A 15962-nucleotide genomic window follows, 5' to 3' on the forward strand; every position below is an offset into this window, starting at 1 on the left:
AATGGCAGCTAAAGCTGCATGAATACAATACTGAAACAAAAACTTGAACCAGGCCTAAAAAAAATTTTCTGCATCAAGTCAGATTCTACTACATGAACAGGTTTTTTAAAAATTGCTGAGCTGAAAGGCAGAGCATTTCTCCTCTTAATAACTGCAGATTGTCCTTATAAGGCTGAAAATGAGACCCCCTCCACATATTAGAGGTCAGCAAGTCTTTGGTGATTTTACTGATTGCACTGACCCACAATTTGCTTTAAAAGCAGCTTGTTGAATAAAGCCCAGAATCAGATGGATTTACACATTACAGTGAACCCTCGATCATCGCGAGGGTTCCGTTCCAGGACCCCACGCGATGATCGATTTTTAGCGAAGTAGCGGTGCGGAAGTAAAAACACCATCTGCGCGTGCGCAGATGGTGTTTTTGCTTCTACTGCCGCCCGCCCTTCGCCCGCCCACCCCGTTGCTCGCGCAACGGCTTCCCTGGGTGCCCGCTCGCTTGGGAACATCCCAGCTCCACTCCCCAGCTGGGAAGCGGATCTAGGGAGTCCCCACCGCGCGCGCGTTGCTGGGGAAAGCGCACGCGCTTGGGAACATCCCAGCTTCGCTCCCCAGCTGGGAAGCGGATCTAGGGAGTCCCCACCGCGCGCGCGTTGCTGGGGAAAGCGCGCGCGCTTGGGAACATCCCAGCTCACGGGCGCGGTGGGGACTCCCTAGATCCACTTCCCAGCTGGGGAGCGAAGCTGGGATGTTCCCAAGCGCGCGCGCTTTCCCCAGCAACGCGCGCGCGGTGGGGACTCCCTAGATCCGCTTCCCAGCTGGGGAGCGAAGCTGGGATGTTCCCAAGCGCGCGCGCTTTCCCCAGCAACGCGCGCGCGGTGGGGACTCCCTAGATCCGCTTCCCAGCTGGGGAGCGGAGCTAGGCTGCCCCAAGCTCGCGCGCGCCGCCCGCCCGCCCACGCTGTTGCCGGCTCCGCTTCCCAGCTGGGAAGCGGAGCTAGGGTGCCCCAAGCTCGCGCTCCAGCCCACCGCCGCTGGGGTCTTACCGGGGCAAGAGGGGGAAGACCTAGGGAAGTCTCTGCCCGGCGGGGAAACTCCACCATCTACGCATGCGTGGAAGGGCACGCATGCGCAGATGGTGGAGTTTACTTCCGGGTTGCAAACTAGCGAAATAGCCCTTTCGCGATCCTTGAGGACGCGAAACTCGAGGGTTCACTGTATAGTAAGAAAGACTAGGGGTGACTTGGTAGCACTCTTCCAATGTTGGAGGGGCTGTCACAGAGAAGAAGGGGACAACAGCCTATTCTCCAGAACACCTGAGGGCAAAAAGAAGTAATGAATGAAAATACAAGAGATGATTGGAACTAAGACACAAATTTCCTGAGAAGAACAATTGAATCCCAGCGGCCGGTTAGGTCCCACAGAGTTGGCCTTTTCCGGGTCCCGTCGACTAAACAATGTCATCTGGCGGGACCCAGGGGAAGAGCCTTCTCTGTGGCGGCCCAACCCTCTGGAACCAGCTCTCCCCAGAGATTAGGATTGCCCCCACCCTCCTTGCCTTTCATAAACTCCTTAAAACCCACCTCTGCCGTCAGGCATGGGGGAACTGAGATATCTCCCCTTACCTATGCAGTTTTATGTATGGTATGTTGTATGTATGATTTTTAAACAATGCGGTTTTTTAGACTTTTAATGTTAGGTTTATTACCGTGTTTCCCCGAAAGTAAGACAGTGTCTTACTTTCTTTTTATCCCCAAAAGCCCCACTATGTCTTACTTTCGGGGTATGTCTTATATTGGAAAACTCCCCACTGGCGACCTCCCTACCTCACTTTTATTTTAAACATGTTTCTGACCTGCGGGATGGCTCTAGCTGCGGCTTCTGCTGCCACTTCCATGGATTACAATGGAGATTTCCAAGCTGGTTATCAGGAAATCGACGGCATCAATTTTGTTTACTTGCAGATTAACCGCACGAAGATTAGCGGCGCGCAGCTAGATGAGAGGGAGGCGACAATACCCCCGTGTTTCCCCAAAAGTAAGACATATGTCTTACTTTCGGGGTACGGCTTATATTAGCCGACCCCCCTGAAACCCCCGATAAGTCTTACAATCGGGAGTGTCTTACTATCGGGGAAACAGGGTATTATAGACTTTTAATATTAGATTTGTCATTGTACACTGTTTTTATCACTGTTGTGAGCCGCCCCGAGTCTGCGGAGAGGGGGGGCATACAAATCTAATGAATAATAATATTAAAAATAATAATAATGTGGAAAAGCTTGCCTCCAGAAGTTGTGAGTGCTCCATCCTTGGAGTTTTTAAAGAAAAGATTGAACAGCCATTTGTCCAGAGTGGCGGAGGGCAGGACTGTCAAATGCGTTGCCTACGAGCTGAATGCATCACGTGCTGGGCATGCCTATGCCCGGATTAGCGAAGGAGGGGGAAGCCCTGATACATCATGTGATGCTGCCATGACGACATGAGTTTGACAACCGTGGTGTAGGGTTTTCTGCTTGAGAAAAGGGTGGTACTAGGAGATCTCCAAGGACCCTTCCAACTCTGTTAAACTGTATTCATAAACCATAATGCCTTAGCTCAACTGCAGTCATAGGGCAAAGCCACACAAATCGCATTATGGTTAGCCAGTGTATAACACCTAGCTATTAATTAATTCCAGAAAATGATTATCTCAAAGAAAACAGCCCCATAATATGTTTTCATGATAATCTTGGCTTTAAAATTATGTTTATTAAGTTCAAGAAAAAAGCGATAGGATATTGGAAGAGATTATATGGAGAAAAAAATGACATGTTTCCTGATTTTTTTTACAAAGCACATGTTGATATTAGATTTCTAAATGCTAATTCCAAGCTTATACTTGGATGTTTACTTCCAAAATAGTGTTATTTAAAAAGATGGACGACAGTGGCAGCAATAGATGACATTTGCTCCCATCTTTATATAATTGTTTGCAAGACTAAAGTCAAACATAATCTCTCTGCTAATCAAAAATAGGAAAGATAATAACAATACTGGATCCCTTGTTTGTGAATTAACATAGCAACCAAGCCAACTGAGTGACTTTAAAGTACAGGTTTGAATAGAATTATATTGTCTTCCATTGATGTGTTATTAGTTCTTGTCTTTTTAATGGATGCTTGGGATTTTCTATTTCCCTAACTATCTTTTAAAACAAGATTACAAAGCTTGCTTTAATGGGTAAGAATTTAGAAGCATCTCAGAAGTATGTAAGGTTTCGTAAAGGTAATTAAAATGATTTATCCATCTTATGGCTGCTATAAGATCTTACTAGGTTTGAGCAAAACCTGGAATACATTGTTCACAAAATATGCACAGTAGCAATATCAGAGACTTGACATGTGCCTGCAAATCGTGTTTCAGCTTGTCCCAAACTACTGTACATTTGCAGTTTGTGAAATAATCAAAACCAGTCAAGCTGTTTAGAATTACTGTTCTATGTTATAATCAAGGGATGACACTTGTTAGGAACATGATGCACTTCAGAAAATTTTTGTATCAGTGCAGTAAAATAATTCATATGCTGTGACACTCATCTTCTGGAACATATTCTCCCCGAGATGAAACTGGTCCCAACATTGGCTGCCTTCTTTATGGCTCTCAAAACCTGGATGTGCCATCAGACTGAGGATCCCAAAGAAACATGGAGCCTGTTATCCGGTTGTATCTGGATATCTAGTTGGAGTGCACTTTTCTTTTTTTATTATTGTGTTTTTAAATGCACCTTTTCATTTGTATTTGTTTTTAATAGTAGAAGATTCTGGTTTTATTTGTGTTTTAACCATGTATACTACCCACAGTCACATACAAGTGAGACGGGTGGTCATATATATTTAAACAAATAAATATAAAGTTTATCTGAGTCTTGTTTATATTAACTGGCCATTCTCTCTTTATTTTCCTACAATGATGCTTGAGCAAATCTACCATATAATGTTCAACAAGCCATTTCAGCCTCCTGACCACACGGAGGAAAGTAGAAGTAATTTCCTAGCAAGTGAAAATAGAAGTACAGTGTTCCCTCGTTTTTCACGGGGGATGTGTTCCGAGGCCACCGGCGAAAGTCGAATTTCCGCGAAGTAGAAATGCGGAAGTAAATACACTATTTTTGGCTATGAACAGTATCACAAGCCTTCCCGTAACACTTTAAACCCCTAAATTGTGATTTCCCATTCCCTTAGCAACCACTTAGATTATTACTCACCATGTTTATTTATTAAAGTTTATTTTTAAAAAATTTATTAAAGGCAGACGAATGTTTTGCAGTGACATATGACATCATCAGGGGGGAAAACCGTGGTACTGGGAAAAAACCGCGAAGTATTTTTTAATTAATATTTTTGAAAAACCGTGATATAGACTTTTCGTGAAATTCGAACCCGCGAAAATCGAGGGAACACTGTAAATATAAAGTTTATCTGAATATTGTTTATATTAACTGGCCAGTTATATTTTCCTACAATGAAGCTTGAGCAATTCTACCATATAATGTTCAACAAGCCATTTCAGCCTCCTGACCACAAGGAGGAAAGTAGAAGTAATTTCCTAGCAAGTGAAAATAGAAGTAATTTCCTAGCAAGCTTAGCAGAATTAAACTAGCCAACTGTGTTCTACTTAGCATACTTTACATTGTCAAACTTGATTTCATTGAGGGCCACATCAGGGTTGTGTTTGACCTTGCAGTTCTGGGGTGGGTGTTGCCAGGGTGAGCACGACCAGCTCTATATCACTCATTTCAAGGGCACCTGTAGGCGCCTAAGCATTCTGTGAGAGAAAACGGGCTCCTGAGCGCCATTTTGGGCTCTCTGCCAGTGAAAATGGAGCTTGCGGGGGGCGCATGTGGTCCTCCCAAGCTCTGTTTTCTCTGGCAGAGGCACCATGCGCCAGTCATTCACTGTTTCCTGAGCATCCTCACAGTCTAGAACTAAGCACCCCGTGGGCCGAATCCAGTTCCCGGGCCTTGAGTTTGACACCATTTCTTTACAGCCTTAAGATTTTTCAACCTGTTTATACTTTAATCAATCATCATGCTTTATAACCGCTCTGTTTTGTCTCATTGAGTGACACACAAGAGTTTAATTACCTTTGTTCTGAGAAAAATACAGCATCTCTTTCAACAGCATTCCTTTATTTTTGCCAATATAGATGAGTCATGGTTAAAATGTCTACTAGCTGTGCATCAATGCTTAACATAAGGCTGCATACCATGCTACTACATGAAAGATTCCTTGAGTGACAGTTTGAAGATGTGTCCAAATTGCTGCTTATTTCAATGCTGAGGTAGAGGAACTTCTGTTCATGGAGAAGTAGTAGTTTCCCAGGCTATGAAGGATCACCCTCATTTTTTTTTACATGCTCTTGGATTCCTACTGATCTGACTGCTGATACACAGGAGACTTCAATTGTCTGAAAAATTTGCAGGCTTCCCTCTCCCCACCCAAACCTCTCCAAGGCAGTGGCTTTATTTTTTCCTATGTAATAAAGTAGTAAGACTGTTGTATGTGAGCCTAAGTTGGTTCACATTGAATGCATTGTTGCTGACATAAAACAGCATTATTATGCAGGTTTCACTATATGATGCATATAGTAATATTAATATAGTAATATAACAAATAAATAATAACAAATGCCTTATATCGTAGTATTATTGAAGTATACCACAGAGATATAGTTTTATTGAAATATTTTTTTAATCGAAATTAAAAACAATACCTACTGACTGGGGATGGTAGTAATATATTTTTGGGATTATACAAGTAATTATAGCACTGTATTTTCTGTGTTGTAGTAATATAAAATATATGTGGTTATTAAGGGTTGACACCAATTTGATAGCATATAATTAATATGAAAGGAATTATGTAAAGAAAAGAAACATTTAATTAATTAAATATTTGCATTATTTAAGTGGATAATATAGTTATGACAGTAATTAACATTAGCAATTGGTAGGGCACAATGATGAAAATCATAAAGTGATGATATGATACCAGTACCTAAATATAGACATGTCCCAGAGCAGTTACTTTTTGAGTATTCCACCACAGTCTCAAAATGACAAATGCAGACCCAACACTACCATCCGAAACAGTGTCAAAGGTTTAAGCAAAGTATACCCAAATCTGTTTTGTAATACATAAGCCTTGGTCTGTAACATTGCAATGAAAACTATTTGTTTGATATGTCACATATTTGTTTAATGGCTATGTGTTTATGTGTATATTCGTAATTTCCTCATCTGAATAAGTGACCATGTTGCAAGGGAATTTATGTGAGATTCAGATATTGTTAAGTCTTTGTTTAGATACAGTTGCTATTGATTGAGAAAGAGTAATAGACTTGGAATAGATAATGGATGTATTCCAAAACTTATTTCTAAATAGCCCACTTGTTTATCATTATTAATTTTCTAAATAAAGTAATAGACATTTCTAAACATATGTAACTAATTTTATGTTTTCAGAGTTTTCAAATCATAAGTCCCACCCTTATAGAACAAAGACATGAAAAATATATACCTGTGTATCATTATGTATTTTGTCTCAAATTACTTCCAAAATATTATTTTACGTGAAAGATCCAACAGAATAAGATCAAAGCACAAAATTTTAGAACAATTGGAAAACTATTTCCCAAGTTTTCCAAAATACTTTACTTGTAGTCAATAAAATAGTTTGTTCCCCAAAAATTCTTGATTTAAATATAATTTTTCTGACTTTGTGGAATTTAATTATTCTCAGTACCTATTCTCACTACCACCAGCAAAAAACTGTTGCAACAGGCTACCATAATTCTTTCTCCACTGTGCGCTCCTTCTGATTGCTGAAAACAAATCCTTCTTTAAACCTTCGGAGATGTTTCTACAGAGAAAGATGGAATGGTCTCCCTTCCAATTATATAGCTGATTACTTCCAACCAATAGAGTCCAACCCTACAGACAGTCCAAAGATAAATGTGCCTTGAAGAAGATATATTAGATGATGGAGTAACAGCCAAAGAAAGAAATATAATGGCATTAAATTTCATGTTTTACTTGGGACTAAATAGATGTCCTGCTTTATCTTTGTCTCTCTTTTTTCAGCAATCAAGCACTGGGGATCTGAGGACCCTTAGGAAAGGGTTATCCCCATACCATTCTGAGTCTCAGCTGTCTTCATTGTCGCAGTATCAGGATGCCATGCAAAATGTAAGATACACACAGAAGTCCATTCGTCGTCATTATACTGATGGGAGTCTTAGATTTGTATAGAAAAGGAGCCAGAACCCAACTGAAGAATGTTCGTTTCTGTAAGATTGTCAAATTAAGAAAGTACTTTGTCCCCTGTAGGAAGCAGATTGATTAGAATTTAGCATCTTTTCCACAAATTTTCCATTTTTAAACCAACAGTTTAAGAACATACTAATGAAGCAAAAGCCTTTGATATAATAACTTGATATATGTGGTGCTAACCATTAGTATTGTTTGTATTGTATGGCTTCATCCATTGTATTTTGTACGAATTGTGTATAGTATACAATGTTTCATAAAACCATATTTTACTTACATTCTTGTTTTCTATTTAAACTGGCATTTTTTCTTAGTTCATAAAGCATTTAATTCTATTTACAGTGCTTTACAGAGAAACTTAAGATAATTTGTTTTGTTATCTCCATGTCAGTAATTATATGTCTTCATGTTTTAATCTCCTAAATATTTATCTAGGACTATGGAATCTTGTATTACTAGAATTTAATTGCTGATAAGAGATTACACAGTACAAACTAATTGTCAAATTTCTTTAAAGGGTTAACTGTACTAGAATACTTTTATACAATATAAGAATTAATAAATATTATGTTGCATTGCTTATTATCAGTACTAGATCATTTTTATGGAATTAAAAGAAATGTACTAAGGGAAACAGAGTAAATACATGCACTTTACATATAGTTTGGCTTCATAGCCTAAAAGGATACCCATGTAACCTGATTTATACATTATGTTAAACCAAATGTTAACCATGGTTCATTGAACAAACCATAGTGTCTGCTTGACACATAATTATAAACCATAACATGTGGGTTCACACATGACAAAATACCATAGAGAGCTATATACAGCACATGCATATGACTGTGTTAAAATATGACATATCATCTATAGTTACTTGAATGAATTGTAATGGGGAAGTTTATAATAATACATCTAACCCTAAATGATGGATTATAGGTTGTAGTAGTGTTATCCACCCGGTATTTTCCTATATTAACCATATCATGATTTAACACGGTAAGTGGGTCTTTACTTAGTCTTGCATGTATATAAGAGTTGCAAAGTCTATCCGCTACTCACTCAACTAGGTCCAATACTGGAAAATTAAAATAACTTTGTTGTAATTTCTCTGCAAAGTGATATCTATTACATGCATCTGTTACCAATCAAATATTAAGGTCCAGTTTGCTTTTTAATCTATTGAATGTCTTCCTAAATATGTATTTTTCAGATTTTTAATGCCTAACTGTCTAGTTTGCTGATTCCACACATTTGTGTCAAGGATAAAAGAATCCTTATTTGTTCATTTGAGCCAGATGCTTATACTAATGGTAAAGAAAAGCTTTTTAAAATGTGCCAAATAATTACTTGTAAAAGTTAACGTTATATGCAAAAAGAAATAGTGTATTTAGTACCAGGAGTATATAATATGCAGGAAGTAACTGAAAGGTTCGATGGATTGCAAAATACCAGATTTGAAATGATCATCCTAAAGCAAGCAAATTTTACCTTTTGGTTGCACTAATCCGAATTAATAATAAGTAATAATACCAAGGTTTTAATTTTACTTCAAATGCAGTTGGATGCTGAGTTTTCCTGGAGAGGCAAGTTTGTTTTGCAGTTAATTATTTGCCTGCTTTTACCCCCACAACATTGGATATCCTATGGTTTTGATCGTAGCAAATTCCTAGGGCAGATTGCCTTACCCTTAGTCACAAAATGTGGCTTCTACCTGGGCAGAAGTCCCAGAATTTGCCCAAAAGGGCAGTTTCGTAGAAGCTTATATGGAGCCAGATTCATAGGACAAAAGGGACAGTTGTGTGTGAGTGTGTGTGTGTGTGTGCATGACCATTTTTAAACAAACCTTTTGATTTGTTCTTTACTCCATGAAAGGGGTGTGTAAGTTCTTTTGGTTGGGTTGAGTAGATTTGATGGAACACTGCCATGATGCTAATGATATATTGTGTCTGACAAGACAAGATAGTGGCTGGGCTAGGCGGATAGGTAGGTTGGTTTGGCTTCTGAACAACCCCAAATGTTAATTCACAAGCACCTGCTTAGTAGATGTATCTGACCCAAATTAAATATTCAATGAGAGAATAGTATCTGGAATAAAGCCTTTCTCAATGTGAATAAAGCCTTTTTCACTGGAGAAGAGCCTAATGCTGGGAACGATTGAGGACAAAAGGGGAAGGGGGCGACAGAGAATAAGGTGGTTGGATAGAGTCACTGAAGCAGTAGGTATGAGCTTAAATGGACCCCAGAAGATAGTAGAGGACAGGAAGGGCTGGAGGAATGCTGTCCTTGGAGTTGCAATGGGTCAGACGCGACTTCACAACTAACAACAACAGTGTGAAGTGGAAAATGGACTTTTCCTTCCCCCCGCTTTCTTGTTAATTCTATTGATTAAAAGACTATAAGTAGGGGTTTTTTGATTGATTGATAGATAGATAGATAGAATAGAATAGAATAGAATTTTATTGGCCAAGTGTGATTGGACACACAAGGAATTTGTCTTGGTGCATATGCTCTCAGCGTACATAAAAGAAAAAGATACATTTGTCAAGAATCATGTGGTACAACACTTAATGATTGTGATAGGAGTCAAATAAGCAATGAAGAAACAATCAATATTAATAAAAATCTTAGGATACAATAACAAGTTACAGTCATACGGTCCTAAGTGGGAGGAAAAGGATGATAGGAATGATGAGAAAAACTAGTAGAAGCAGTGTTCCCTCTAATTTTTTTGGGGGGTGGGCGGAAAAGTATAGTGTCTGAGCGGCAGTCCCTTCGGGACTGGGCGGCACTCTTTCCCTCTCACTCTTTCCCTCTCGGCTTCTGGGCAGGTTTGAAAAACTCTGAGTTGATGATGATTTTTAAGTGAGCCATTGCTCACTGCTCAGCTTAGAGGGAACTATGAGTAGAAGTGCAGATTTAGTAAAAAGTCTGACAGTGTTGAGGGAATTATTTGTTTAGCAGAGTGATGGCATTCGGGAAAAAACTGTTCTTGTGTCTAGTTGTCTTGGTGTGCAGTGCTCTGTAGCGACGTTTTGAGGGTAGGAGTTGAAACAGTTTATGTCCAGGATGTGAGATGGATAGATGATAGAATATTTCTGAGGAAAACATTACAATACAATGTTTTTTTTTAAATGTAGATAAAAATCTCTTATTCACTCTTGTTATTCTCTTTCTTCTCTGCAAGGATATGTGTTCGCTAGTTTATGCCCTATGGCAGAGTATTCTATTTTTTCACTTTTGTAAATCCACCTCCATGCGATCTAGGACAACAGTGTTCTTTAAATATGAAAGACAGAGACTGAAACAGCCAGGCCAGTTTTGCTTTAAATTGGATGCCTGCAGTCCAAGTTAATAGTAGATGTCCAATAATGAAATGTCACAGTTACTTTGAATCAAATGTCCTCTTAGTAAATAGGCAACTTGCTGGCTGCATAGAATACTAACAAACTGATAATTTGGTACACTCTTAACAGAATAAGATTAGACTAGATTAAAGCTTCACTGGACCAAAAGTAGTAAAAATAGCATTTGTTATACTGACAGTATTCATTAGTTTAAAACAAGAAATCACTGGGTTATGAATAGTGTCCCATTATCCTTCATCAGAAAGTGAATTTTGTGCTTTTTTCTGTATGTATGTGTCTCTGTGTGGGAGAAAGAGATTGGGATGAGAGAAAGAAAATAATTACCTGTGAATATTATGCCAACCCTACTATTCAAAGTGTTGGTTATGACCTATAAAGCCCTTCATGGCATCGGACCAGAATATCTCCGGGACCGCCTTCTGCCGCACGAATCCCAGCGACCGGTTAGGTCCCACAGAGTTGGCCTTCTCCGGGTCCCGTCGACTAAGCAATGTCGTTTGGCGGGACCCAGGAGAAGAGCCTTCTCTGTGGTGGCCCCGACCCTCTGGAACAAGCTCCCCCCAGATATCAGAGTTGCCCCCACCCTCCTTGCCTTTCGCAAGCTCCTTAAAACCCACCTCTGTCGTCAGGCATGGGTGGAATTGAAATTTCTCTTCCCCCTAGGCTTATAGAATTTATACATGGTATGCTTGTATGTATGAGTGGTTTTTTAAATTGGGTTTTTTTAGATTGTTTTAAATATTAGATTTGTTTACATTGTCTTTTTATATTGTTGTTAGCCGCCCCAAGTCTTCGGAGAGGGGCGGCATACAAATCTAAATAATAATAATAATAATAATAATAATAATAATAATAATAATAATAATATGAACCTAGAATTAATCGAGAAATGTCATCTTAAAGAGTCTAAATTTTCATTCCAAACCCAGAACAGGTTTTCCAAGTTTTGTGATAATACAGGGGGGGAAAAGCACAATATTTTCCTTCTTGATTGCAATTAAACAGCGATTCCTACCCTAATTCGTTTTGGGGAATTGTTTAAGTTTATTTCCTTCTTATCCAAGTTACTCTCGAGTCTGCGGAGAGGGGCGGCATACAAATCTAAATAATAAATAAATAAATAAATAATAAATAAATAAATATAATCCACCTATTATCTTTGTGGTAGACTAAGAAATTTAAGATTTTTAATCCATTTATTCTTTTTTTCTTTCCCACACTTAACTAAGTGTGACCCAACTGATTATTGACCAAATAGTCTTTTATTCCTAATCAACAAATTGTATGCTACATTTTATAACAGAGAGTATTGAATTGGGTACTATCAGAGAACACTTTGATCCCGCAACAGGCTGCATTCAGATTTCAACATTCAACAATGGACCTAAGCATAATTTAACATCACCTAGCCAAGACATGCTCCAGTTAATCAAAAACTGTATGTTGCTTTTTTTTAAGTTAAAGGGCAGAGTTTGATTCAATTCCATGTGACAGACTCTGGAAGAAATTAGCTGTTACATTGATTGAATGCTGTCTCTTTTAATTATAACAGCATTGCACCAGATGTTACTACCCAACAGAAGAATAATCACAAAAGAAATTCATCTGAACACACATCCACCAAAAAGACAAAGAACTTTTCTTTTCAAATGTTTACATCAGTGATAACACTGGCATTTTTGCTAAACCTGAATTCTATCCTGCATCTCTCATCCACTGTCCCATCTCCATTTTTTATATGTGGATGATTTCGGTATTCTATCTATAAGTCATCTCAGTATGTATAGATTATTTAAAACTCTATCATCTTACTTCTCTAGAGATTTTGTGTGGTGCATACAGGTGCCTTTGAATCTGTGTTGATCCTGGCAACTGTATAAAAAAGTCTCTGCAGTTTTCTTGGCAAGATTTTGAAAATAGTTTGGTTTTGCCTCCTTCCTAGAGAGTGGCTGGTCCAAGGTCAACCAGTTTGCTTTTATGTCTAAGGGTAAAATTTTAGTTTCCTGCTTTCTAGCACAGCACAATAAGCAGCGCGCCAAACTATCCCTCTTAACTGGCTCCAGGGAATACTAAAATAAAGCTTTTAGTATTCCCAAGAAAGTGCTTAAGTTGCTAGTTATTTGGAAGACCAGTAGGAGACTTTTTGAGTGGGTTACAACCCAGGGGTAGGTTTAACTCAGTGTTTCCCAACCTTGGCATCTTGAAGAGATCTAGACTTCAACTCCCAGAATTCCCCAGCCAGCGAATGCTGGCTGGGGAATTCTGGGAGTTGAAGTCCAGATCTCTTCAAGTTGCCAAAGTTGGGAAACACTGGTTTAACTTACCTCGCTGCCAGTTTGCTTCCTCCCACACCACATGGTTGCATGTGGATTGCATGTTATATGGGTGTTCCACGTGGGCGCACCATGTGGACATGCGCATGCATGCACAGTGCCAAAAACTCAGCTTCTCCGCATGCACAGAAGCCAAAATGCAGCAAAAAACAGCTTCTGCGCATGTACAGAAGCCCAAAACAAGATGGCGGCAGCCACAGACCGGCAACGACAGAACTGGCTCCTTGATATCACCACTGCTTTACTACCAGCTCTATAGAATCGGTGCAAACCGGGAGCAACCCACCTCTGATAACAACCTCTAAATATTTAAGGGATTGCTTTCAAACTTCCATCCATTGCATCTGCAATGGATCTTTTAAGTGATCTTCAAAGAAGACTTTAAAAACATCTCTGGAGATTGCTAAATGTACAGTCCAACACTGTCGCAACTCTGTCCAAACAGAAATTAAATTATTCCGTGCTAAAATTCTAATTACAGTGCTACACCGTATTTAATTGTACATCTCCCAAAACACCTGAAGTCATTCAATCACAATTCTTAACCTATGCAGGTAGTTCTTGATTTACATTGGTAAGTGGGACAAGGAAGCAATATGGTTGTAAAGTAGAAGCAATATGGTTGTGAAGTGCAATGATAGGCAGTCTTGATTGTCATTCTTAAGCAAGAATTGCATGGGTTGTTAAGTAAGGACCTCATATGATCATGTCTTCTAACTTCCTGCTATATTTCCCATTGTCTTTGTGGAAAGCCAGCTGGGAATGTCAGAAATTGTTATCATGGGATCATGGTTCACTGTAACATAATAATCATGAGCCAGATGCCAAGAAGCAGATAACAATCATTGGGGGGTGAGGGATGCTGCGATGCCTGGGATTGTAACTACCGTGCTCTATTCAACACCTGCTATAAGTTTGAAATGTAGCTGAATGAGTGGTCATTATACAAGGGCCACTAAATGTTACTTTTACTTAACTCTTATGTCTTTGTCCCAAAGGATTTGGGACCAAGACAGTCAAACTAACATAATAATAATAATAATAATAATAATAATAATAATAATAATAATAATAATAATAATAATAATTTATTGGATTTGTATGCCGCCCCTCTCCGCAGACTCGGGGCAGCTAACAACAATAATAAACACAACGCCCCGAGTCTTCGGAGAGGGGCGGCATACAAATCTAAGTAATAAATGTACAATTGAATAATAAAAAACAACTAAAAACCCCTATTATAAAACCAAACATACACACAAACATACCATGCATAACTTGTAATGGCCTAGGGGGAAGAGCTATCTCAACTCCCCCATGCCTGGCGGTATAAATAAGTCTTGAGTAGTTTACGAAAGACAGGGAGGGTGGGGGGAGTTGGTTCCAGAGGGCTGGGGCCGCCACAGAGAAGGTTCTTCCCCTGGGGCCCGCCAAACGACATTAACATAACCAGAGATGTTCATCTTCATTACAGTGTATTTTCACCCTATTACTGATTTATTTATTTATTTGTTTGTTTGTTTGTTTGTTTGTTTATTTGTTTATTTGTTTATTTGTTTATTTGTTTATTTATTTATTTATTTATTTATTTATTTATTTATTTATTTATTTATATTTGTATACCGCCCCTCTCCGTAGACTCGGGCCTCTCTAGATAGCAGAGACCAAAATTCCAATCAAGTAAAGATTTGAGCTCAGCCCTTCCATATATAAAATATATCATAATTTCTTACCCATACAATATAAAAGACACACGACTTCTCTAATTCTGTATATAACTCCTCAAGCCCTAATATTTCATGCTCTATATTTTCATGTTTTAAAGCTGCTTTCGAAAAAGCCCACTTGTGATCAGTGTTTTTTAAAAACAAACAAACAAAGGTCCCAAACGCTGAAATTGGAAGATGGTAGACTCATTTTGGTTTAGGACTTTTCAATATTTCTCACCTTACTTTACACCTGCCTTGAGAAAACCTTTCTCTTGGACAAAACAGTAGATCTGGATTAGTAGGAAGAGACTATATTGCATTGTGGGACCCTGAGTTACAGCTACATCAACTTTTGTATAACTCTTTCACCATCTCAGATCATATAGAAAATTAAGCGAGCAGAAATGTGTGTACTCAGCCATGCCTAAGTTGGTTGGTTTTATCATAAACATGGTTTTCTTGTAATTTCTTAATTTTCCTGTCATTTGTCATTAACTGAGCAGACCTCGACTCCAATTGGAATACAGAGTCGACTGACAATGAGTCAGTCGAGGTGACTGCGGCACGTACTTGTCCACCTGTCTGGGAAGAGTTTGATCTGGTGACACCTGATGAAGTGGACAAGGCCATTGGAGCTGTGAGTTCCGCCACCTGTTTACTGGATCCGTGTCCCTCCTGGCTGGTTTCGGCCAGCAGGGAGGTGACACGGAGCTGGGTCCAGGAGATTGTCAACGCTTCTTTGGGGAGGGGGTCCTTCCCGGATCCCTACAAGGAGGCACTTGTGCGCCCCCTCCTCAAGAAGCCTTCCCTGGACCCAGCCATTCTCAACAACTATCGACCAGTCTCCAACCTTCCCTTTATGGGGAAGGTTGTTGAGAAGGTGGTGGCGCTCCAGCTCCAGCGGTCCTTGGAAGAAGCCGATTATCTAGGTCCTCAACAGTCAGGATTCAGGCCCGGCTACAGCACGGAAACTGCTTTGGTCACGCTGATGGATGATCTCTGGCGGGCCCGGGACAGGGGTTTATCCTCTGTCCTGGTGCTTCTTGACCTCTCAGCGGCTTTCGATACCATCGACCATGGTATCCTTCTGCGCCGGCTGGAGGGGTTGGGAGTGGGAGGCACTGTTCTTCAGTGGTTCTCCTCCTACCTCTCTGGTCGGTCGCAGTCGGTGTTAGTGGGGGGTCAGAGGTCGACCTCTAGGTTACTCCCTTGTGGGGTGCCTCAGGGGTCGGTCCTCTCCCCCC

General features: G+C 39.7%; 1 protein-coding gene across 1 annotated transcript in view; it reads left to right on the forward strand.

Moving 5' to 3' along the window:
• The window catches only part of CCDC85C (coiled-coil domain containing 85C), a 186084-nt gene that overhangs the window by 141134 nt on the left and 28988 nt on the right, over positions 1 to 15962 (forward strand). The window contains exon 4 of the mRNA XM_070752612.1: positions 7120 to 7224. Within this exon, the coding sequence (XP_070608713.1) occupies positions 7120 to 7224 (105 nt within the window). The remainder of the gene's footprint in view (positions 1 to 7119; positions 7225 to 15962) is intronic.

Source organism: Erythrolamprus reginae, chromosome 1, assembly GCF_031021105.1.
Source record: "Erythrolamprus reginae isolate rEryReg1 chromosome 1, rEryReg1.hap1, whole genome shotgun sequence".
Lineage (NCBI taxonomy): Eukaryota > Metazoa > Chordata > Lepidosauria > Squamata > Dipsadidae > Erythrolamprus > Erythrolamprus reginae.